The sequence below is a fragment of the Phacochoerus africanus genome, chromosome 2 (genome assembly GCF_016906955.1).
Source record: "Phacochoerus africanus isolate WHEZ1 chromosome 2, ROS_Pafr_v1, whole genome shotgun sequence".
In the NCBI taxonomy this organism is placed as follows: Eukaryota; Metazoa; Chordata; class Mammalia; order Artiodactyla; family Suidae; genus Phacochoerus; species Phacochoerus africanus.
In genome coordinates, this window is record NC_062545.1 from 94,914,354 (window position 1) to 94,941,437 (window position 27,084).

The window sequence follows — 27,084 nt, forward strand, 5'->3', positions numbered from 1 at the left end:
GTTGCTGTAACTGTGGTGTAGGCCAACAGCTGCAGCTCCGATTTGACACCTAGCCTGAGAACGTCCATATGCTTCAGGCAGCCCTAAAAATAAATAAATAAGTAATATATATATATATATATATATATATATATATATATATATATATAAAGCAATGTTCCAAAAATGTCCTCATCTTTAAGGGACAGCTGTAAACGGTCACAATTCTTCTTTGTCGGTTTATCTATCACTTGGGTAACTGTCTTGCCCTCTGAGATTGGAAATGTCACCCAAAAAACAGAAGCTAAATGGACCAACCCTACGGTCCTGCTCAAGATGGAAAAGGAAACCATGGGAGAAAAGTGACTAAAAAATCTATCACAAGAAAACTAATTTGAACCTCATCTACAATTATAGGTATTACAAAGTGGAAGAATCTTGCTATTATAGGAAGACTCAGCAAGAAATATTTGGGATAAAATCAGGAATACAGGGTGCTCTAGAGACTGCTCCTGGGGCAGTAGTAGCAGTTTTCTGCCAGACTTAAGATGTTTCAAAACCCATTTGGAATAGATGCCAAATATACCATTCACAAAAATCTTTTTTTTTCCCTTTTGTCTTTTTTAGGGCTGCACCTGCGGCATATGGAGGTTCCCAGGCTGGGGATTTAATTGCAGCTGTAGCTGCTGGCCAATGCCACAGCCTCAGCAATGCAGGATCCCAGCCATGTCGGTGACCCGTACCAGAGCTCATGGTACCACAGGATCCTTAACCCACTGAAGGAGGCCAGGGAGCGAACTCGTGTCCTCATGGACACTAGTCAGGTTCATTCACCACTGAGCCACAATGGAAACTCCCAGAATTTTTTTTAATAAATGTTATTAGCATATAATTGATTAATCCAGAATTCTTAACTTAAGGACAACACTGTTACTCAAACCATTCAGAGAAAAAAAGAGACAAAGACTCAACCTGGCGCAAAAAGGAAAAGCTAGTTACTAAAGGTAGTAGGCAACATATTTTTTTTAAGTTGGGAATTTGTCAAATCTGTGGACAAATAAGCTCAGCCAACTCTATGATAAATGTTAAGATAAAGATCAATTCCCAGGATGATTTCCTAAACAGGTAGGGGAACAACCCACCCAACCCTATCCCTGCACAGATGAGGGCAACCTGATTAGTGATCATTTCTTTTTTTTATTTTATTTTATTTTATTTTCCCACTGTACAGCAAAGGGATAAAGTTATCCTTACATATATACATTACAATTACATTTTTCCCCACCCTTTGTTCTGTTGCAACATGAGTATCTAGACAAAGTTCTCAATGCTACTCAGCAGGATCTCCTTGTAAATCTATTCTAAATTGTGTCTCATAAGCCCAAGCTCCCAATCCCTCCCACTCCCTCCCCCTCCCATCAGGCAGCCACAAGTCTCTTCTCCAAGTCCATGATTTTCTTTTCTGAGGAGATGTTCATTTGTGCTGGATATTAGATTCCAGTTATAAGTGATATCATATGGTATTTGTCTTTGTCTTTCCGGCTCATTTCCCTCAGTATGAGAGTTTCTAGTTCCATCCATGTTGCTGCAAATGGCATTATGTCATTCTTTTTGATGGCTGAGTAGTATTCCATTGTTTATATGTACCACCTCTTCCGAATCCAATCATCTGTTGATGGACATTTGGGTTGTTTCCATGTCCTGGCTATTGTTAACAGTGCTGCAATGAACATGCGGGTGTATGTGTCTCTTTTAAGTAGAGTTCTGTCCAGATATATGCCCAAGAGTGGGATTGTGGGGTCATATGGAAGTTCCATGTGTAGATATCCAAGGTATCTGCAAACTGTTCTCCATAGTGGCTGTACCAGTTTACCTTCCCAGCAACAGTGCAGGAGGGTTCCCTTTTCGCCACACCCCCTCCAGCACTTGTTATTTGTGGACTTATGAATGATGGCCATTCAGACTGGTGTGAGGTGGTATCTCATGGTAGTTTTGATTTGCATTTCTCTTACTATCATCAACATATATGCCCCAAATATAGGAGCACCCAGATACATACAACAAATATTAACAGACATAAAGGGAATTATTGATGGGAATACAATCATAGTAGGAGATCTTAAAACCCCCCTCCCACCAATGGATAGATCCTCTAGACAGAAAACCAGTAAAGCAACAGAGATCCTAAAGGAAACAATAGAAAAGTTAGACTTAATTGATATCTTCAGGACACTACATCCAAAAATATCAGAATACACATTCTTCTCAAACGCTCATGATCATTTCTATAGTTTCTACAACCCTTTGGTTAACATGACACTTAGGCTACCTTCCCACTAGGTGGCACTCAAGTCAAATAGTAGGTTAAGTCCAACTCAAATTTCACCCAGAAATTTTGTAGATGCGCTTGTCTTCAGAGAATGTTAACGGTCTGTGTATATTTTTAACTAAGTTGTACTTCATCCTGGGAATGTACTTTGGGATCACACTAACCAATATTACCTTAAATTCATGACCTGGATCTCAGGTGAGTCTTTGATGCTGCTTGACCATCCCATTGAAATTCCAGGATCCACTTATTCTCTCACTGCTCTAAAGTGAGTAATGGACTATTAGGACTGTTAGTGATAAAGGACTAGAGGAGGACTTCCACCTTTCCCTCTGTCTTTAAAATCCCAGTACTTCCTCTTCCTTTCTCAGTCTCAAGCCATGACTTTACTTTCTACTTAAACCATGAAACAATTAGAAATCATTTGTACAAATTCACATCACCCTGTCTGTTCACCCCCAGGATCTATAACCACATAATCATCTTCCCCTGCCCCTCTCTACCTGTTATAGAATCCTGATTCCTGTAATCTATCTGTTCTACTGTCCAAAGTCACTATCTCTTCTGTGTACCAGATCCCATTTCCTCCTGTCTACCTAAGGGCTGATAATTCACTCCTCTCTCCCCTTAGCAAACTCTGCAGGACCTTTCCCATCACCACTGAACATCCTGTTGTTTTCTTCATCTTAAAATAGCCTCCTTTTTATCCCCACTCCCTTCCCTGCTACTTTTCCATTAATTACATCCCTACCATGTAAAATATGGTGGAAAAGTTTTCATATTACCTATATCTAATCCCCTTCCTCTCAGTTCTTCTTTAACCAATTCCAGACAGTTTTCCCCAGCATTCCACCGTAACAAAAATTCTTGGCGACATTGCATATGACCTGCACATTGTTAAATCCATAGCTCCTTCTTCTATACACTTATTTCACTTGGTTTTCCATTGACCTTGGTTTCCTGATTGTCCTCCTGCTTTACACGCCACTCCATTTTCTTTTGTTGACTCTGTCTTTTTTCTCTGACTACTTAAGATTTCTGTACCCCAGGCTCAGTCTTAGGTGTCATTCTTTGATCTGTCACTACATCCTGCTTCCATAATGCATCCCATCCTATAGCTCTGAATTATCACTGCTGAATATCTGCAAATTATATCAGCATCCAAGACCATGCTCCCTAACTCCAGACTCAACCTAACTGCCCATTGAAATCTCAACTGTGTTGTGTAGAAACACCTCAAATTTTAAATGTCAAAAAATGAACTGATTGCACTGCCATTCACCCTCGCCCCATCCCCACCACCATGTTCTTCTTCCAGAGAAGTCTTTCCTCAGTTAAAGGCAAGTCCATCCTATCACTAGCTCAGGCCAAAAGACTTTAGGTAACTCTTCCCTTTTGCCTTCATACCCGCATCTAATCTGACACAAAATTCTGCTGGTTCTACCTTCAAAATATGTACAGAATTCAACATTTCTTACTATCATTACCAAGTTGACCAGAGGAAGTCCTATTTGGTTCTCACCAAGATCATTCCCTAACTTGCCCCCCCTGATTCTATCATTACTGCCCTTACCCCCACCCCCAGGTCACCCCGTAATTGAGCAGTCAGAGTAATCTTGTCACAGATAAGCCAAGTCTGTTCTTCTCTGATCAGAGCTTTCTAATGGTGCTCAGTTTCACTCTTACCAAAATGTTACACTTAAAATGCATAAGCAATGAGGTCCTACTGTACAGTCCAGGGAAATATATCCAATCTCTTGGGATAGAACATGATGGAAAGTAGTATGAGAAAAAAAAATGTGCATATATACCTATAGCTGGGTCACTTTGCTGTACAGCAGAAATTGGCACAGCGTTTTAAATGAACTATACTCTAATTAAAAAACAACAACAACAAAAAGGAATCCTTACCTCAACCTACCAGTCACTATATTCATAATGGGACATCATCTCCTGCTGCTCTCTGGCTTCCCACCTCACTTACCACCAGGTTACTGGTCCTTGAATCCACCAGACCCTGATCTTCAAGTGAATATCCTCATGGCTGACTCAGCATCTTCCAATATTTATTCAAACGTGATGTCCTCCATGAAGACTGATCATTTAAATTTTAAGACTGACTGCTTAACATTTCTAACTGAAGTTCCTATTGTGGCTCAGTGGAAATGAATCTGGCTAGTATCCATGAGGACGCAGATTTGATCCCTGCATTGCCGTGAGCTGTTCTGTAGTTTATGATGTGGGCTCGGATCCTGCATTGCTGTGACTCTGGGGTAGGCCAGTGGCTGCAGCTCCAATTTGACCCCTAGCCTGTGAACCTCCATATGCCCCAGGTGTGGCCATAAAAAGATCAATAGATAAATTAATTAAAATAAAATAAAATTTCAAGCTGACCTTGCCATGATAATCCTTATTCCATAGTCTACGTTTTACTTTCCCAAAGTTAGTCTAAACCTAAGGAAACACACTATTTATAGGTTAGATAATTAATCCAGGTCTTTCTCCTTAGATTCTCCTGTAATCTAAGCTCATGGGGGAAGGAATCATTCTTTTTCTGTTTGCTGTTTCATCTCAAGTGCCTGAAATATTCGGGCCCATAGGAGTTAATCAATACATACTTGTGGAACTAATGAAAATATTTCTAAGATGTGCAGAACTAAAGGATGAAAAACACTTGCTAGATTCAGATGTTTGGTTATATATCATGAATATAAATTAAACTGAAACAAATCTAGATGAGATGTGAATCCCTTACATATCTACATAACATCTTTTTGAAATCTTTTCAAAACAGCTCATTGTATATAAATTGCTGTAATTGCTATAAATATTTTAAATTATTGGTTACTCAGTAAGGTTGAAAAATTGACCCTTAGACAAAAATGAACATTTTATTAGTATATTTTTAGCAAAATGGCTTAGAATTCAGTGCTAGGCACAAAGGATGGAAATCATTCCAATTTCCAAAGAAACTTCATTCTGTCTTCTTTTTTCCCCTTACCACTTTAATAAAGCCTTTAAATGTCTCCCTGTGTGGAAAAAAAAAAGATTTTTTTTCCCAGTGAATAGCTGGAGTCCAAACTTTACACTTTCACTTAGCACTTTGCATTGACTCTCTTGACCTCCAGCCCACTATCTTCATTTGGGAAGGTTGGGAAGGCTAAAAGCCGTGTTTAGATCTTGGTCTCTAGATATAAATTAGATCCTTCCCTTTACATGCTCTCCTGAGGGACTTGGAGTATGATAGCCATGGCCATCTTCTTTTAGCTCTTGGCAACATATGAGCAAACCAAGCCTAGGGGAAGATGAGAAATTTGCTTTCTGCTCATTGTTCCACAGATGGTAGGTAGCAGTTAAACTCCTCCAACTCCTATTTTTAAACCTCACTTCACTGCTCTGTGTACTAAAATACAGCTTTTGGGAAGTGCAAGATCATTTTTGTCAATCCAACTCTAATTACACCTCCAATCATTAAAATAATTTGGCTAGTTAGTTCAAAAATTACAATAAAGTTGTTGTGGCACGTCATCCTCTATAACTTTGGGAAATAATGTTCCATCAGGGAAATGGAAAATTCCCGGCAAATCATCTGATAGTCCTATCCTACCTGAGCCTGGCCTATGACCACAGCAGGCCAAGGGCCAGCACTGCAGAAGTATTAAAAAAATATATTTAAATATCAAATAAGGAAATATTTAAATATCAAACTTATAAAGGGAGTGTAAGTGAAAGACAGATTAATGGGGGAGGTGCTAAAATAGTTATGGATGAGAAATAAACAATAAAAAATGGAAAGAGCTGGAGTTCCCATGGTGGCTTAACAGGTTAAGAACCTGACTAGAATCCATGAGGATGCAAGTTCATTTCCTGGCCTTGTCAGTGGATTAAGGATCTGTCATTGCCATGAACTTCAGCAGAGGTCACAGATTTGGCAAGGATCCCATGTTGCTGTGGCTGTGGTGTAGGCTATCAGCTGCAGCTATGATTCAACCCCTAGCCCAGGAACTTCCATATGTCATGGGTACCACTCTAAAAATCAAAATAATAATAATAATAATAATAATAATAATAATAATAATAATAATAACAATAATACAATATTTTAAATGGCAACAGCAATCCAGGAAGTATCAGAACCCTAGGAGATAACGTATGTCATTTTGGCTACCTCAGAGTAGAGGATCTTCATAAGTTAAGAATTATTTCCAAGAACTAAGTCTTACTTTTCACTTACATTATGAAACTGATCAAGGATACCAATTGCCACCAAAAACTACTTCAGTTTTAAAAATAAATTTTCCAATGGGAAGGGGAAAAAAAGCACTGCATCGCAAGAAGCATATGACTCTGTTGGGTGATACCACGTGTAGCCCATTCTGTAATTTAGGTACAGGGCACAATGCAGGAAACAATGATTAAATGGTTATACTGTGATCTAGATTTTTGCATATCAATCTGCCCCCAGGGATGGTCTTACCGGAGAACACCCTATTATTGAAGTAGGTGGATGGAAATTCACTGGATTAGGGATTAACACCTGTCAGTGGAAAATCAGACACAAGAGGTGAACTAGAATGATGCAAGTCTGTGCCTAGTGATAGCTGCTCAGACCACTTATAGCCTGAGTCCATCACCTAAAGGTGAAGGTTATAGCTGTAATGTAACTTCTCAGAAGCTGAGCAAAAATTATTTCTACTTTGACCTAAGACTAGATCAACCTCAACTAGAATTCAAAAAAGGACTTGAATGATTTGGTAAACACTGTACTTGGATGCTTTTTAGCAACTGTCCTTAACTGGAGAGAATTTAAATCCTTTGGCAGGCCAGAAAGATGATGTTTTCATTAGGATTGTAAATATTTAAAGATTCTGTTTTGGAGAGAGGACAAGATGGCAGAGGAGTAGGGGGACATGCTCGCCCTCTCCCACAAACACAACAAAAAAAGCACATCGACAGAATAAATGACTCGCACAGAACAGCAACCAATCACAGGCAGAGGAACCTAAACTCCAATAATGGCAAGAAGTTCATGACATTACTGGGCAGAACGGGAGAAAAGAGGAGAGTGAGAGAAGGTGAATCCAAGTGGGACGGGCGCTCCCAAAAGGGAACTGAGGAGGAGAAATGGATCCCGCACCCTGGAAAGTCACCTACACGGGGGAAAGATCAAACGAACCGGAGGAATCTCCAGATGCAGAGAAGAATGTAGCAGTAAGTTGGAGTAGGGAAAAGCCGATCAAGAACCTAACGGACCATCTGAACTACGGGCATAGTCATCAAAATTTGAGATGCCTGGGTGGGGGCTGGGCCCGAGACCTCAGCTCCAGAGGTTAGTCCCCGGGCTGGGGGGGCGGGGCGGAGTGGAGACTTCTTGGGAGGTCTAGAAACCATTTGATGGGGCAGAGACTGCCTGGGAGACTAGAAAACAAAGCTGTCACAGAGGAAGGGAGCAATACTCTAGGGGTGGGCAGTGGAAAGCTGCATCAGAGCGAACCTGGGAGAAGAGCCTGGTTTGCACCCGTGCTGGGGAGGGGAGAGAAGAAGGGGTGGGTCCCCATAGAATACCCCCAATGCCGCAGCAAGCTTACAGTCCTGCTAGCTAGCAGAAAGCTGAGCTTCCCAGTGCATCCCCTCCCCCCACCCCCGCCACCCCCTGCGCTCTCGCAGAACCTGGGGCTGCCTGCCATCCAGGAGGGCTGGCCTCAACAATTGCCTGAAGCCTACCACCGCAGGGGCTGTCCATGCACTGGCCTGCTTGCCCTTTGGAGGGGCTACACTTCCGCAGAGCAGCACCAAACACCACCAGCCCCCCGAGAAAAGGCCTGCAGCCCAGAAAAGCTAGAACAAGCCTAGCCAGGCCGTGAATAGATCTGCCTAATTCTCAGATGGTCTTTCTGAGTTGGGCTGCTCTGGTGAGGAGCCTCTTGGATCTCCAATGGCCCTGCTACCCGCCCAAGCCCCCAGGGAGTGCCGAGACCTAGTGGATCAGCTGCATAGGACTGCCAGCTCCAGGCAGGACCCCGTGCAGCCCAGGAAAGCTGCAACAAGCTTAGCCGAGCCGGGAATACATCTCAGACGATCTTTCTGAGTTAGGCTGCCCTGGGGAGGAGCCTCTTGGGTTTCCAGCGGCCCTGGTACCTGCCAAAGCCCCCAGGGGGTGCCGCACTCCCACGGAATAGCCTCTCAGCACCACCAGCCCCCTGGAAGAGCTCCTGCAGCCCAGAAAAGCTGCAACAAGCTTGGCCAGACTGTGAAAAGATCTGCCTACATTCTCAGGCCGTCCTTCTGAGTTGGGCTGCCCTAGGGAAGAGCCTCTTAGGTTCTCAGTGACCCAGATAGCTGCTCCAGCCCCCAGGAGTTGCTGCACTCCTGAGGAACAGCTGTCCAACACCGCCAACTCCCTGAAAGAACACCACAACCTAAAAACACCAGAGCAAGCTGTGCATGACCAAGTGAAATCTGCTACCATCGTGGTGTGGACCTCCCAGTCCTGTCTGCCCTCAGGAAGTCCTCCTTTGCTTCAAAGAGACACTGTTAGCCCCATCAACACTCCAGAAAAGCCACACTGCCTCAAAAAAGATTGACCAACAATGCCAGCCCTCAGGAAATGTTCCACGGCAGTGACAAGTCAAACACTGCCCGATCACAGAGAGTACAACTCCCTCAGGAGAAAGAAAACAACAAGCAAGATGAAGAAGCTGAGAAACCACCCCCAGTCAAACCAACAGGAGAACTCACCTAAAACAGTCAACAATGAAACTGATCTCTGCAGTCTGACAGACCTGGAGTTCAAAAGAGAAAGAGTGAAAATACTGAAGGAATTAAGAGAAGATATGAACAGTAATGCAGATACCCTCAGAAAGGCACTAGAAAACATAAGGAGAAGCCAAGAAAAACTAGAACATTCATTGGCAGAGGTGCAAACTGAACTAAGGGCAGTAAAAACCAGAATGAATAATGCAGAAGAACAAATCAGTGACATGGAAGATAGAATAATGGAAATCACTCAATCTGGTCAACAGTCAGAAAACCGAATCAAAAAACTGGAAATCAATATAAGAGACCTATGGGATAATATAAAGTGGGTCAATCTAAGCATAATAGGAATTCCAGAAGGAGTAGAAAAAGATAAGGGGATGGAACATATATTTGAAGAAATTATCGCTGGAAACTTCCCAAATCTAAAGGATACTGGGTTCAAGATACAAGAAGCACAGAGGGCCCCAAACAAACTGAACCCAAATAGACCCACAGCAAGACACATCATAATAAAAATGGCAAAAGTTAGGGATAAAGAGAGGATCCTAAAGGCAGCAAGAGAAAAACAGAATGTTACCTACAAGGGACCCCCATAAGAACATCAGCTGACTTCTCTACAGAAACACTACAGGCCAGGAGGGAATGGCAAGAGATATTTAAAGTGCTAAAAGAAAAAAATATGCAACCTAAAATACTCTATCCAGCAAGAATATCATTTAAACTAGAAGGGGAAATAAAAATTTTTCCAACAAACAAAAACTTAAAGAATACAGCATCACAAAGCCCAGGTTAAAGGAAATATTGAAATTGCTTCTCTAAACCAAAAAGAAAGGAAGGAAAGGGAAGAAAAAAGAAAAGAAAAAAAAAAGAAGAAGAAGAAGAGGATGAACTAGGACTGAGGAAACCACAATCAGAGAGCAGTCACTCAAATAAGCCAGCATACAGATTTAATCATGAACATGCTTCAAACAAAATAAAATTAAAAAGAAAAAAATAAAAAAGAGTCATCAAAACCATAAAATGTGGGCAAGGGATGTTAGGAAATAAATAACCCTTTTTTGTTTGTTTGTAGGTTTCTCTCCTTAATTTTAAGATAGTAATGAAGTGTTTGAACTTACAGGACCATCAGGCTAAAACACACAATTATGGGAAGGGGTTAGCATACTTAATAAACAGGGCAACCACAAGCCAAAAGCAAACATTGCATTTGCAAAAAATGAAAAAAAATACACTCAAGCAGATAATAACAGGAGATCATCCAACAAAAAAAAAAAAAAAAAAGAAGAAAGGCAGAATGGAGAACCATAGAATCAACTGGAACACGAGGTTCAAAATGGCAATAAATAATCACCTATCAATTATCACCTTAAATGTCAATGGACTGAATGCCCCAATCCAAAGACACAGAGTGGCTGAGTGGATAAAAAGGCAAAAACCTTCAATATGCTGCATAAAAGAAACCCACGTTAGGACAAACGATACATATAGATTGAAAGTGAAAGGGTGGGGAAAAATATTTCACATCAATAGACACGACAGAAAAGCAGGAGACGCAATGCTCATATCAGACAAAATAGACTTTAAAACAAAAGCATAAAGAAAGACAAAGAAGGACACTACTTAATGATTAAGGGATCCATCCAAGGAGAGGATGTGATTATCGTCAACATATGTGCCCCAAATACAGGAGCACCCAGATACATACATCAAATATTAACAGACATAAAGGGAGATATTGATGAGAATACAATCATAGTAGGAGACCTTAATACCCCCCTCACATCAATGGACAGATCCTCTAGACAGAAAACCAATAAAGCAACAGAGATCCTAAAGGAAACAATAGAAAAGTTACACTTCATTGATATCTTCAGGACACTACCTCCAAAAAAATCAGAATACACATTCTTCTCAAATGCTCATGGAACATTCTCAAGAATCGAGCACATATTGTGACACAAAACTAATCTCAATAAATTTAGGAGCATAGAAATTATCTCAAGTATCTTCTCTGACCACAATGCCATGAAACTAGAAACCAACCATGGGAAAAGGAAAGAGAAAAAACCTACTGCATGGAGACGAAACAACATGCTACTAAGAAACCAGTGGGTCAATGAGGAAATCAAGAAGGAAATTAAAAACTACCTTGAAACAAATGATAATGAAGACACAACCTCTAAAAATCTATGGGATGCTGCAAAAGCAGTGCTCAGAGGGAAATTTATAGCCATATAGGCCTATCTCAAAAAAGAAGAAAGATCCCAAATGGACAAGTTAACCCTCCACCTAAATGAATTAGAAAAAGAAGAACAAAAAAGGCCTAAAGTCAGCAGAAGGAAGGAATTTATAAAGATCAAAGAAGAAATCAATAAAATAGAGACTCAAAAAACAATAGAGAAAATTAATAAAACCAAGAGCTGCTTCTTTGAAAAGGTAAATAAAATTGACAAACCCCTGGCCAGACTCACTAAAAAGAGGAGAGAAAGAACCCAAATAACCAAAATTATAAATGAAAAAGGAGAAATCACAACGGATACAGCAGAAATACAAAAAAACATAAGAGAATATGATGAAGAACTACACAGCAACAAGTTTGACAATCTGGAAGAAATGGACAATTTTCTAGAATCTTACAGCCTGCCAAAACTGAATCAAGCCAAAAGAAACCAACTGAACAGACTGATCACTACAAATGAAATTGAAGAGTTCATAAAATCACTCCCTACAAATAAAAGTCCAGGACTAGACGGCTTCACACGTGAATTCTATCAAACATATAAAGAGGAACTGGTGCCCATCCTCCTTAAACTCTTTCAAAAGGTTGAAGGAGAAGGAATACTCCCAAAGACCTTCTATGATGCCACCCTCACCCTCATTCCAAAACCAGACAGAGATACCACCAAAAAAGAAAACTATCGCCCAATATCATTGATGAATATAGATGCAAAAATTCTCAACAAAATCTTAGCCAACCGAATCCAACAACATATCAAAAAAATTATACACCATGACCAGGTTGGGTTCATCCCAGATTCACAAGGATGGTTCAACATATGCAAATCAATCAGCATCATACACCACATTAACAAAAAAAAAGTCAAAAATCATATGATCATCTCAATAGATGCAGAAAAAGCATTTGACAAAGTCCAACATCCATTCATGATCAAGACCCTAGCCAAAGTGGGTATAGAGGGAACATTCCTGAATATAATCAAAGCCATTTATGAGAAACCCACAGCAAATATAATCCTCAATGGGGAAACACTGAAAGCCTTCTCACTCACATCTGGAACAAGACAGGGATGCCCACTCTCACCACTGCTCTTCAACATAGTTTTGGAAGTCCTAGCCACAGAAATTAGACACACAAAAGAACTAAAAGGCATCCATATAGGAAGAGAAGAGATCAAACTGTCACTGTATGCAGATGACATGATACTATACATAGAACACCCTAAGGACTCAACCCCAAAACTACCTGAACTGATTCATAAATTCAGCAAAGTAGCAGGCTATAACATTAACATTCAGAAGTCAGTTGCATGTCTGTATACCAGCAATGAAGTATTAGAAAAAGAATACAAAAATATGATACCTTTTTAAATTGGTCCTCACAAAATCAAATACCTCGGAATACACCTGACCAAGGAGGTAAAGGACCTATATGCCGAGAACTATAAACCTTTAATCAAAGAAATCAAAGAAGATGGAAAGAAATGGAAAGATATTCCATATTCCTGGATTGGAAAAATCAATATTGTAAAAATGGCCATACTACCCAAAGCAGTCTACAGTTTCAATGCAATCCCTATGAAATTGCCCATGACATTTTTCACAGAACTAGAACAAACAATCCAAACATTTATATGGAACCACAAAAGACCCAGAATCGCCAAAGCAATCCTGAGAAACAAAAACCAAGCAGGAGGCATAACTCTCCCAGACTTCAAGAAATACTACAAAGCCACAGTCATCAAAACAGTGTGGTACTGGTATCAAAACAGACAGGCAGACCAATGGAACAGTATAGAGAATCCGGAAATAAACCCTGACACCTATGGTCAATTAATCTTTGACAAGGGAGGCAAGACCATCAAATGGGAAAAAGAAAGTCTATTCAGCAAGCACTGCTGGGAAACCTGGACAGCTGTATGCAAAGCAATGAAACTAGAACACACCCTCACACCATGCACAAAAATAAACTCAAAATGGCTGAAAGACTTAAATATATGACAGGACACCATCCAACTCCTAGAAGAAGACATAGGCAAAACACTCTCTGACATCAACATCATGAATATTTTCTCAGGTCAGTCTCCCAAAGAAATAGAAATTAGAGCAAAAATAATCCCATGGGACCTCATCAAACTGAAAAGCTTTTGCATAGCAAAGGAAACCCAAAAGAAAACAAAAAGACAACTTACAGAATGGGAGAAAATAGTTTCAAATGATGCAACCAACAAGGGCTTAGTCTCTAGAATATATAAACAACTTATACAATCCAACAGCAAAAAAGCCAATCAATCAATGGAAAAATGGGCAAAAGACCTGAATAGACATTTCTCCAAAGAAGATATACAGATGGCCAACAAACACATGAGAAAATGTTCAACATTGCTGATTTAAGAGAAATGCAAATCAAAACTACAATGAGATACCACCTCACACCAGTCAGAATGGCCATCATTAATAAATCCACCAATAAAAAGTGCTGGAGGGGCTGTGGAGAGAAGCAACCTTCCTGCACTGTTGGTGGGAATTCAAACTGGTACAGCCACTATGGAGAACAGTTTGGACATACCTTAGAAATCTATACATAGAACTTCCATATGACCCCGCAATCCCACTCTTGGGCATGTATCTGGACAGAACTCTACTTAAAAGAGACACATACACCCGCATGTTCATTGCAGCACTATTCACAATAGCCAGGACATGGAAACAACCCAAATGTCCATCGATAGATTATTGGATTCAGAAGATGTGATATATATACACAATGGAATACTACTCAGCCATAAAAATAATGACATAATGTCATTTGCAGCAACATGGATGGAACTAGAGAATCTCATACTGAGTGAAATGAGCCGGAAAGACAAAGACAAATACCATATGATATCACTTATAACTGGAACCTAATATCCAGCACAAATGAACATCTCCTCAGAAAAGAAAATCATGGACTTGGAGAAGAGACTTGTGGCTGCCTGATGGGAGGGAGAGGGGGAGGGAGTGGGAGGGATCAGGAGCTTGGGCTTATCAGACACAACTTAGAATAGATTTACAAGGAGATCCTGCTGAATAGCATTGAGAACTTTGTCTAGATACTCATGTTGCAACAGAAGAAAGGGTGGGGAAAAAATGTAATTGTAATGTATACATGTAAGGATAACCTGACCCCCTTGTTGTACAGTGGGAAAATTCAAAAAAGTATTAAAAAAAGGGGAGAAGTAACCAAAAAAATAAATAAAGATTCTTTTTTAAATTTCTTTTGGAAAGCAATAAAAACAGTTCTGCAAATTTGACCAAGAAGATGACTTTTACTTTATTTATATCCCAGATTGCTTGCCTCCACTGTTAGAAAAACCAAGTTGGAATAATTTCTACTGGATCTTGGACCCTCTAAAAAGTACTTTATTAAATGTATTATGAGTTGGGTAAAACCTTTGATTAGACTTCAAATGACCCTTGAATCTCTCTTCATAAAACTTTCTATTTTTGACTAACTCTAAGACTAAGCTCTAAGAACCCTATTTATTGTTTGGTCGATTATTTCATATGTACACTTGTGGTGGTTTCATGGAAGTATAGTATAGAATTCACTTTCAAAACATGGAAATAATTAATTGAATTAATTACAATGAAAAAGTACATCTATTATTCTTAAATACTTAAATAATTCACACTCACCATCTCATTGTTTATCTGTAAGCAGCATATATTCTCTGGATTAGGAAATCTGAATTATGAATTTGAGTTTTGAGTTAGATTATTTTGCTTGATCTGCTTTCATAATCTTTTGAGCAAATTTTTAAAAATTGAGTGGATCTATCTTAGAAATGAAAATTGCTAAATAAAATAAACTATATATATTTGTAAAAATGCTCATAGGTAACAAGAAAATGAGTGGATAATGTATTGAGAAATACTTACCGGGAAATTCTCTGTTACCCTTCATTCCAATTTCACTTTTCTCTCTCTATCACTATCTCTTTTCCTTTCTCACTCTCTCCCTCCCTCCTCTAACCCCTCTTTATCCCCCTCTTCCTTCCTGTGAGCTCACATGCGTTTACCAATCTTTTCCATTTTTTCCCTTCTCTTTCTCCTTTTTCCTGTATCCCAAGACCTTTTCTTTCTTTCCTGCTATTGACCTCTAACCTCTGCTTTAAAAAAACAAAAAACAAAAAAACCAAAAACTAAAGTACTATTTTTCTTAAAATGTCTTATATTTAGTTAATAATATATTGGATTGATGGCTTTAATAATAAGAAGAACTTTAATATTTATCTGTGTCAAAACATAAGTACTAAATTTCATTGTAAGTAGATCTACGTGCAGGAATGATTATAACAGTGACAATGATGGTGATGGTGCCAGTACTGGTGCTGGTGGTTGTAATGCTGCTGGTTTAGAGATGTTAACCAGGGAAGTAACTTAGGACCATCCCAGGAAAACATTAGAAGTTACCATAGACCTTTACTATTATTATTATTATTATTACTATTTTTTAATTACAACACCACTGTCACTTTCATTCTGCAAAATTTTACTGGAGTTTGTTGCACTTGACTAACTTGTCCTCAGCTTTTTGAAAATAGAAAGGAACTGGGAAGATATTTGTATAAAGGAATTGTCCTTCAGGGATAAATCTAATTATTGAGTTGAATGCTCATAGAGTTCTATAAGCTACAAGTGCACCAACTATACATTTAATTGACAATTCGAATGCAAGCACTAGAAGCATCTCGGTACTCAGATATTCACCAGAGAAATTATATATTTATATACAAAACAGTATTGGGAAAGAGAAGCCACCATGTCAGGCTTCCTGGAATTCAAATTCAAGTTATGCTGCTCACTAACTCTGTGACCTTAAGAAAGTGACAAACTCTATAATTAATAAATGCTAGTTGTTATTATTACCATCATTATTTTGAAACAGATATACTGAATGAACAAAAAATAATTCTCACTCTCTTTTATCTAGGAAACTAAATTTTTGTTGAAACAACAAACATTGTTTGTTTTACAACATACAAGGCATTCTTTTGTTTTTAGTTTTTATTTCATTTTTATTTTATATTGGGATATAGTTGATTTACAACTACAGTGCAGCATTTTAAGGTATAAATTGTAGAAGGAACAAAACTCTCTGATACAATATTGGTGGGAATAAATATTTGAAAGGAGAATATACCAATACCTATTCAGTTTAAGATGTTTATATTCCTTGATTGTGCAATTCCATTGTAAAAATGCGTCTTGTGTTTGCGTATGTATTGTGCTTGTGTATATATTGTGTAGATGTATACACAAGCACAAAAGAATTTTTAAAACTGCAGTTTTGTTAAAACAGCAGAAAGTTGAAATAAAGTAAATCTTCATATACTGACGTGGAGTGATAGCAATGATAATTTTTTCATTAAAATGTAAAGTACAATATATATGTGCACGTATTGTATAATTATACAAATTCCATATTTCTAAATGCAAATGTACACCTGGAAGAATAAATTGCACGGCTAAAATAATTACATGGCTAAAAAGAGTTCCAGAAATCAAAACTAGAACTAGCATATGTAACTCAATGCCTTTGCTCTCGATTTTACATTGTACAATGTCTCTTAAACCCACCTCTGGGCTTTTGCCCACGTTTTTCCTTCTGCTGGGAAGAGCCCTAGTCTTCCTTTCTCTTAGCTATAGACTAACTTTAAGTATTAGGGCTTCTTTATTAATGTCTTTCTCTTTCATTTACCCACTTCACCTTGATTCATTTTGTAATTATTTTAAATTTACCAGTCCTTCCCTTATTGAAGGAAATGTATCACATCTCACAAACTTTCAAAATGTTGTTGTCTGCTTGAATAATTAAGGAAAAGTGAGGAAAGTAGACTGGCAAAGAAAAAGAAAAGCATTCATTGTAATCGCCCTGTCTTCACTTGAACAGCCTTCTTAAACAATAACTCCACTGACCAATGGTGAAAGGAAATATCAGAGATGCAGCTGATGGTGTGATTCAACACTGGATTGGAAGTTCAATATACTGTTTACGTCTTGGTTTTGGCTGAAGCATATTGAGGAATATACACGGTAAAATAAAAGCCGGTCAATAGCATTGTTGTGCCTGGTTAGTGGAGACATAGCAACCAGACTCTGAGAACAGATCTGCTCTCAAACCTGGAGGATGAGCTGACACCTGTGTCCTATAATATGTTGCACCTTCCTTCCAGTTGATACAATGTATTGGATTGTATTGATACCAATGCATTCTTACTAATGTATTAAGAACTTTTATAAATGTGAAATAATAATATTTAAACATGTCCCTATGGAAATAAAAGAAGCAGGAAATAAACCCACAGCCATAATATACAGATTTTTTTTTTTATGAGTAAGTGGAATCAACATTCAGGGTGGTGAAGGTGAAGGCAGGCATTCGGGAAAGGGTAGCATGCAGGATATGTGGTGATGGATTGGTTGAGAGATGGACTGGACAAAGGCAATAAGAAAGCCTAGAACTTAGGTATGACCATAACATAACACACCTTAAAACATAAGGTGTGATCAGGAAAAAAAAAAAGGGTGTATATTGCTTTCCAAAGTTTCTTCCTGTGAATTACCTCCTTTGACCTTCACAGCAGTTCTGTGAGGCAGGAGGTAAGTATAGGTCAGAAAGCATAGTATTTAATTTAAGAGCACATAGCATTTAGTGTGCTTTGGAATTAATCACATGCCTGCCAAGGAACTGCAAGGAAGTTATGCAACTTCTCTAAGTTTCAGTGGATGCTTCAGAAAATCCACACGATCATAATATATCATTTAACTATTGGTGATTATTAGGTGAGAAAAAAACCCCTGCACATTCCCCTCAAATAGTAAGCAATACACACATAGCATCTATGCTTTCTCTATTCCTAATGGCACTGCTGCTGAAATTGAGGCTTGATAAGGCTGCAATTACTTACCTGTTAGCCTGCACATTCCCCTCAAATAGTAAGCAATACACACATAGCATCTATGCTTTCTCTATTCCTAATGGCACTGCTGCTGAAATTGAGGCTTGATAAGGCTGCAATTACTTACCTGTTAGCCTTCAGAAAATCCACACGATCATAATATATCATTTAACTATTGGTGATTATTAGGTGAGAAAAAAACCCCTGCACATTCCCCTCAAATAGTAAGCAATACACACATAGCATCTATGCTTTCTCTATTCCTAATGGCACTGCTGCTGAAATTGAGGCTTGATAAGGCTGCAATTACTTACCTGTGACTTGGAGAGTGGTTTGCTATGTCTTGATCCAGTAATATTTCCTGCAAACAGAAAGCCAGATAGGAAAGAAAAGGATGTGAGTCTGGCAGGAAGTGGATGGGATGACCGTGAAATAAATAGAGGGAGGAAAACCAAGGGATGAAGTTGAATAAGCAAAGGAGGTGATGTTACAGACTGGAGTTGAATGTCAGGCAGGAGTTACTCTAACTTCCAAGCCATAAGGGCAGATGGGGTATTAGGTAGAACTTAGAGCAGTGGTTTTCAATTTTTTTTTAACATGAAATGAATCAACTATCTTAGAAAATTTTGCCCAGAGGCATAAGCAGTGAATGCACTTATGAGGCGAATGTTTGGGTATGAAAAGGACAGAGTTCCTTCTATTACTACTTTTCTAGTGAACCATCCTTATACTGCCAATGAGAAAACTGAGGCTTAGAGATTCCAGTGGCATGCCCATGTAACCAACTAGGTTAGTGACATGATGTGGAATAAAACCCACTATTCTTTTTCTGACTCCTGAACCAGTGATCCTTATATTTCACAGGGCTCTTACTAGAAAAATCTTAGCAATCCTTTTTTTTTTTTTTTCTTTTTTGACTTTTCTAGGGCCGCACACATGGCATATGGAAATTCCCAGCCTAGGGGTCGAATTAGAGCTGCAGCTGCCAGCCTACACCACAGCCACAGCAATGCTGGATCTGAGCCATGTCTGTGACCTATACCACAGTTCACAGCAATGCCAGATCCTTAACCCACTGAGTGAGGCCAGAGATCAAACCCACATCTTCATGGGTCCTGACTGGGTTCGTTAACCACTTAGCCACGAAAGGACCTCCTTTTTTTTTCTTTTTATGGCTGAACCTGAGCCACATGGAAGTTCCCAGACTAGGGTTTGAATAGGAGCTGCAGCTGTTAGCCTATGCCACAGGCACAGCAACATGGGTTCTGAGCCACATCTGCAACCTATGTCACAGCTGGCAGCAATGCCTGACCCTGAACCCTCTAAACGAGGCCAGGGATTGAACCTGCATCCTCATGGATACTATGTTGGGTTCCTAACCCACTGAGCAACAGTGGTAACTCCAAATGGTCCTTCCATAGTCACTTGTGGACACACTGCCTCTTGTGAAAACGGTGGGCGTGAGGGGGAAGTGGGGTTGTTGAGTAGCTAGAGTGACCTCTCAGCATTTTCAGAGTATTATAGTCCAAATATCAATTTGAAGTTATGCTGCTGGCACAACTCCTAAGACATGGCATTCAGCCTCTTCTTAAAAATCCCAATAAGCATGAAGCATATTTTCATTGTAACCCTTTTTTAGGTTGCAGGAATAATTCTGAAATAGCGTATAAATCTACTCTCTTTTTGAGTGGTGGAACATAGAAGTTAAGAATTGTGGCTCAGTGGTTAATGAACCCTACTAGTATCCATGAGGATAAGGGTTTGATCCCTGGCCTTGCTCAGTGGGTTAAGGATCTGGTATTGCCATGAGCTGTGGTGGAGGTCATAGACACTGTGCAGATCCATATTGCTGTGGCTGTGGTGTAGGCCTGCAGCTACAGGTCTGAGTTGACCCCTAACCTGGGAACTTCCATATGCCACAGGTGCAGCACTAAAAAGACAAAAAAAGAAAAAAAGAAAAAAAGAAAAAAAAAGAAAAGAATTTGAGCTGTGAGATCAAAACATCAGCTTCATAGCAAGCTAGGTATATAATCTTATGCAAGAGATTTAACTTCCCAAGACCTCGATTTCTCTACTTTAAGATGGGAATAGTAATGGTAACTACTTTACATGGTACCATGAGTTTTAAATGAGGTAATACATATATTATACTTGGCACCTTGCAACATAGTTAGTGAACCTAAAAGCTAATTATTGAATTGTTGTCCCTACTATGTTTCAGAATATTTTGCTCCATTTAGGGAACAGAAGAAATGAAAGGAATGACTTGGGCTGATTCAGATATGAGTCCATTATATTGTGGCCTGGGTCTGGCTGGATCGTCAAACATTGGAATCTTCATTAATGATAAATATATTAGTCAGGAATTATACAATCACTAGTTTTAGATGTATTTCAATAATTTAATATTTATGATAAAATACAGAATTACAAAAGAATTGTCATAGCATTTAAAAAAGAGCACAAAAAGAAGAAATAAGTTCATACGTATTTGAAGATAAAATAGGAATGATATATTGTCATATACTTAGCATGGTGATTGGTAAATTATAAAATCACAGTATAATGACTAGAGAAAAATATTGATGTTTGAGGGCACTGATATCTGGCATCAGAAAGTATGGTAAACATTTAGGCATCACCACAGACTCACTGTGCAAACTTGGCAAAATTTCCTAAAATCTATGAGAATCAATTCCCTCAGTGATAAAAATAGTCAGCCATAGGATTATTCTAGTACCTGGAGTAAAGTAGATGCTGAGCAAATTGGCTATTAATAGTAACAGTAAAAGGGGAAAACCTATTTCCCTTGGAAGCACCATTTAAAGGGAGAGGTGGAAAGTCTTAGGGAGAAACTAGCATTAATTAAGGAGTTCTCTTTTAAGCTCTTTATTTTGCAGGTTATTAAAAGCCAAAGGCTTGGATGATGAATACATTAAAAAAAAAATCCCCTGAGATCCTGGAAATACATGAAGTCAAAGAATCACTAATTCTAAATCATACGTTGCTTTTTCAGATTTTATAACTCGCAGTTAGTACCCATACCACCACCAGTTTGCCAGGATACATAGCAAATCAAATCCACGTGACAGAATTCATCCTTCTGGGCATTACAGAGAATCCAGAGCTGAGGAGACTACTCTCAGCTGTGTTTCTAATCATGTATGTGTTCACCATCTTGGGAAACCTCCTCATTGTGATAACCATGGTCACAAGTCAGAGTCTGAGACCACCTATGTATGTTTTCCTAACCTCCTTGTACCTTTTGGATGTCACTTTCTCTTCTGTCATTGTCCCCACGATGATTGTGGACTCCCTCTCGGAGAGCACTGTCATCTCCCTGGAAGGCTGCATGGCCCAGGTCTTCAGGGAGCACTTCTTTGGTGGCCTGGAGATCATCTTTCTCATTGTGATGGCCTATGACTGCTATGTGGCCATCTGTAAGCCCCTGCACTACATGACCATCATGAAGCCTTGGGTGTGCTGCCTGGTGCTGGCAGGGGCCTGCAGGGTATATGTGGGGGGGTTGGCACCCATATAGTAATACATCTTCTCTTCATGTATCAGATACTTTTCTGTGGTCACACTATCAGAGAGCACTTTACAGGTGATCTGTTTCCACTGTTGAACCTGACCTGCATGGACACCCACCTCCTGGGCCTCTTAGTCCACAGTGGGGTGATGTGTGTGGCCGTCTTCCTTATCCTCATCTCCTCCTATGTGGTCATCCTCTGCTCCCTGAGGTCTTGCAGCTCTGAAGGGTGGGGTAAAGCCCTCTCCACCTGTGGCTCCCACCTCACAGTGGTTGTCATGTTCTTTGTTCCATGCACTTTCTTGTACGTGAGACAAATGGCCATCTACCCCATGTTAAATCTATCCCATCACACCCATGTTAAATCCCTTGATCTACACCCTGAGAAACACAGAAGTGAAAAATACCATGAGGAAACTGGATGCAACCAGGGTTTTTGGTTGGCAAGTGACTGTCACGCTTAGAATACTGTGTGTTTCTGATAAGGAGAGATTCTTCTTTCAGAAATGTGTGAGAAATAAAACTGCTCATTCTCCATAAACAGCTGGAGGGTTTTCTTAAAAATATTCATCCAATTTATGATTTAGATTGTTTACAAGGATTAGGATACTTTACTGTTTCATAACATTCTTCAGCTTCCCATTGCCTATAGAAGCATCTTGCCTTGTCCTTAAATTACCTGATTAATCTTTCTATAGCCTCTAACTCTCCAAGCACACCTCAAGCCCCTCACATGCCCCTCACTATGCATCCGCCAAGTTGAGATTTGTGATCTGTCCTTACAGCTGTTAAAGCCTTGTCTCACCACAGCACTGTTGCTTCCCTCTCTCTGAAAACCGACCCTAATCTTCTTTGGTGGCTGTTTTTCTGTAACTTCTGTGTCATTATGGCAGACAACCTTCTCCATAACTCTATTCAATGATTCTTCTACTTTCCCCATCATTCTCTATGTCAAAAACTTTTTTTTTTAAATTATAGTTGATTTATAGTGTTGTATCAATTTCTGCTGGACAGCATAGTAACCTATTTTCCATAAGGTTCTATCACCAAAGATTTGATATAGTCCCCTGTGCTGTGCAGTAGGACCTTCTTTCTTACCCACTCTGAATGTAATAGTTTGCATCTACAAACATCTTCATTTTATCAACAATGACCAAAAGTAAAATTGCTTTTTGTGATTAGCATTTGAGTTTTGTTACCTTCCATCTCTCTCCAGAGGGGACATCTGTGAAGGAAGGAGTTTTATTTTTGCTTGGCACATGTTCAATTTTCAATAAATACCTGGTGAATGACTATAGGCTACAAGAGTCTTTCTTTCTCAAATCACCAGATTCAAATGGTTGGAGGAAAAGCAGAAACAATCAATGAATTCAAAATTAAGCAATTTAGGAGTTCCTTCATGGCACAGCAGTTTAAAGTTCTGGTGTTGTCATTGCAGCAGTTGAAGTTGCTCCTGTGGTACAGGTTTGATCTCTGTCCTATGAATTTCCACATGCCTCAGATGTGGCCAAATATAAATAAATAAATAAGTAAATAAATTGGAGTTCCTGTTGCAGCTCAGTGGTAATGAACCGGAGTAGTATCCATGATCATGCAAGTTTGATACGTGGCCTCGCTCAGTGGGTTCAGGATCCGGCATTGCTGTGGCTGTGGTGTAGGCCAGCAGCTGCAGCTCCCATTTGACCCCTAACCTGGAACTTACATATGGCACAAGTGCAGCCCTAAAAAAAAGAAACAAATAATCAAAACAAAACAAAAAGGCAGAATATGATTTTTAGAGCAGAGTTAATGCAAGTGGAGGGCTGTGATTATTCCATGGAAGGTACTTCATGCTGGGTAGTTGGGGAAAGATTCTATTAGCAGGTAATATTTCAGCACAGTTTTTCTTTTATTGAGATGACCTTAGAAAAAGTTTTGAAATATATTAACAAATATGTTTAACACCAAGGAGCACCAATAAGTGGCAAAACTGTTCACAAGTAAACAGTCATGTGAAGATCAGTGGGATGAATGATTCTAGAGAGAGAAAATTCTAATGCAAGGAATACTATGGTATTTTCAAGGAAACATAAAAAACAAAAATGAATAGAATATAACAATCCATGTAGAGAGTGGTAAGAAGCAAAATAAGTGTATACAGATCTCTGATTCATGCAAGGCTAATACTTCTATCCTCTCTGAAACCCTGAAGAATACATGTTGATATTTGCTCTTAAAAATGAGCCAAAGACTATGGAGTTCCTGTCGTGGCTCAGTGGTTAACGAATCCAATAAGGAACCACGAGTTTGCAGGTTCGATACCTGGCCTTGCTCAGTGGGTTAAGGATCCAGCATTGCTGTGAGCTGTCTTGTAGGTCACAGACACGGCTTGGAACTGGCATTGCTGTGGCTCTGGCATAGGCTGGCAGCTCCCGCTCCAGTTAGACCCCTGGCCTGGGAACCTCCATATGCCATGGGAGTGGCTCTAGGAAAGGCGAAAAGACAAAAAACAAAACAAAACGAAACAAAAACAAAATCTAAGATGCTTTAATAACACAGATTGACTCTAACTTTTGTGCTACAGAGGAGATGGGAACATGGTGTGAAAAGTTTTTGTAGTTTGCTTTAAGTCATCTTTTAATTTTCAATTATAGAAGAAATTTCACAATACCATTTAAAATTGTTTGAGTAAAGGACTTTTCTTAAATCTACATTTCTCTTTTTTTTCCATATATAATTAAAGACTAAATCCATAATACTATGATTACTAGGGTCTTTAGAAAACCTTAGGATGATCTCTTTTTAATTATAATTACTTAGTATGAGAAAGGACCTTGGAGTGAAGTCCTTGACTTCGCTTTTTTTTTTCTTTTTAGGGCCTCACCTGTGGCATATGGAAGTTACTGGGCCAAGGGTCCAATCAGAACTGCAGCTGCCAGCCTACACCACAGCCACAGCAACACTGGACCTGAACCATATCTTTGAATTACACAGCAGCTTACAGCAATGCTGGATTCCTAACACATTGAGTTAATTCTGGGATGGAACCACATCTTCATGGACACTATGTCTGGTTCTTAACCCACTGAGCCACAACAGTAACTACAGTACTTATTTAATACCTGAGGTAATAACTTGATAAAGATCAATAAAAAATAGGTAATGCTAGCTTAGTATGATATTATTGCATTGTAGAGAGAATTTATAGCTCTGTCATTCTATAATTTAGGGTCATCTGCCTGTTTACTCACATCTCTTTGAAAGATGAATACAATTAGATCTCAGATAACAGGGTACCTCTATTTCTTATTGAATACATCTTAGCAGGTACTTTCTGATCATTTTTTAAATAAACTGCTTTCTGATACAACCTTTGGCTTACTGATATCTGTTGCCAGGTTTTGCTATTAATAAAATAATACTGTTAAAAAGTCATTTTTAAGGAATGCCAAAACAGAATTTGATAAAATTTAGTCTGGAAAAAAGAGCAAACTAAAAGTAAAGTGAAATTCTTTACTCGATGAAAGGATATGTTTCAAAAAAACCTAAGCACCATGGCATGGATGCAGAGATCAGAGTTCAGGGTGGCTGAAGAGGCTTCAGTCTGAGAAGCAGAGCACTGGAACAGAAGAAGCTGGGCAGAGAAAAAGTCCTGAAGTTTTCAAAGTGTCCTGTGTGATCTAAATCAGTTGCTCAGTTTTAAATTGTGTATTGCAGGGTGAAATTCCATAAGATAAAGAACAGACATAAAAACAACTTTTTTTTTTTTTTTTGCTTTTTAGGGCCACATCTATAGCATATGGACATTTCCAGGCTAGGGGTTGAATTGGACATATAGCTGCCAAGGTATGGCCACAAGCCACAGCAACACTGGATCTGAACCACCTCTCCAGTCTACACCACATCTCATGAGAACACTGGATCCTTAACCCACTGAGAAAGGCCAGGGATTGAACCCCTATCCTCATGGATCCTAGTCAGGTTCATTTCTGCTGAGCCACAACAGGAACTCCTTTTTTGGGGGTTGGGGGGGGTTGCCCTCATCATGAGGAAGTTCCCCAGTCAGGGATTGAACCCATGCCACAGCAGCAACCAGAGACACGGAGGTGACAATGCTAGACCCTTAATACACTGAGCCACGAGGAACTCCTGAAAAACTTATTTCCCATTCACTCTACATGTTCCTCAAATTTGGGCCTTTGCTTTACACACTCAGGGACAAAACTCTACCCTCTCATAACTGAATGGATAGCAACTTTAGTTACTGAGGAAGAGGAGTGAAACTGGAGATTTGGGCACATTTGCTCTCATGCCTCAGCCTCAAGGTGGCACTCATCCTAGACTCACATTTCTTGAGCCTGGTATTCTAAGATTTATCTGAAACATCTACAGAGGCCAGGCAGCTAAGTTCTAAAAGAGTTACCCTGGACTGAAAGGAAGCTGGAAAATGTAGCAAAGCAAATGAAACATTTCCTGTGAATTATTGTCTCCAATATAAACTGTCAATGAAGTGCTAAATCTGTGTTCTTCTCATTCCCAAATTTGAACTGTTTCAACCAATTCCTCTAAGCCATATAATTTCAGAAGGTCATCTTAGTTGTTTCATGGAGATGATCCCTGTTTTTTGACATTTAAAAGTTTCTCAAAGAGTGTTTTCAATGTTTTAACTTATTTAAATGATACTGATTATGTGTATTGTGCCCAAATAAATATTAGTGATACAGAGAGATTAAGTAACTTGCTTAAGACAAATTGCTAAGCCTAGTTCCACACACAGTCTGGCTCTAGGCTCATAAATTTCTTTCTACCAAATCCCTGAGGACAAGAAATGTAAAACCAATGGAAAAAGTTCACAAATGTATTAAATTTAATATAAAGTGATACATTAGTGAAAATGGAATTTACAGATATTAGATGGGTGTAGATAAAGAGCCTTTAGTCAAGCTTTTTGGGTCAGTGGAAACTTCCTGGAAGAGATGACATTAAAGAGGGTGTCTTAAAACATGAGTAAGATGTTTCCAAATTAAGCAAAGTACAGGACATTCCAGGCAATGGGATCAGCATGAGCAAATGTGTGACGCATAAAGCACTATGTTATATGCACTGACAGGGAGTAACTCAATTAAATTATATCAAAACATTTAAAAGTACCTGGTACATGGTCCGAATTTGGGGGGAGATTATATTGTGAACACATTTATTAGGCTCCCTTGCAACTTTGCAGTCCATTCCCATTCTAACTCTAGGCATTCCTTGTGATTCACTTTGACTCAGAATATGCTGTGAACAAAATGCCAGTTCTGAGCCTATGTCTCAAGAGG

At 39.2% G+C, this 27,084-nt stretch overlaps 1 protein-coding gene across 1 annotated transcript in view; it reads left to right on the top strand.

Moving 5' to 3' along the window:
- The window catches only part of LOC125120731 (olfactory receptor 4C6-like), a 37,091-nt gene extending 14,767 nt beyond the window's left edge, over window positions 1–22,324 (top strand). Inside the window, 3 exon segments of the mRNA XM_047769179.1 lie at window positions 21,285–21,763; window positions 21,766–22,130; window positions 22,132–22,324. Coding sequence (XP_047625135.1) covers window positions 21,285–21,763; window positions 21,766–22,130; window positions 22,132–22,324 — 1,037 coding nt within the window.
- The last annotated feature ends 4,760 nt before the right edge of the window (window positions 22,325–27,084 follow it).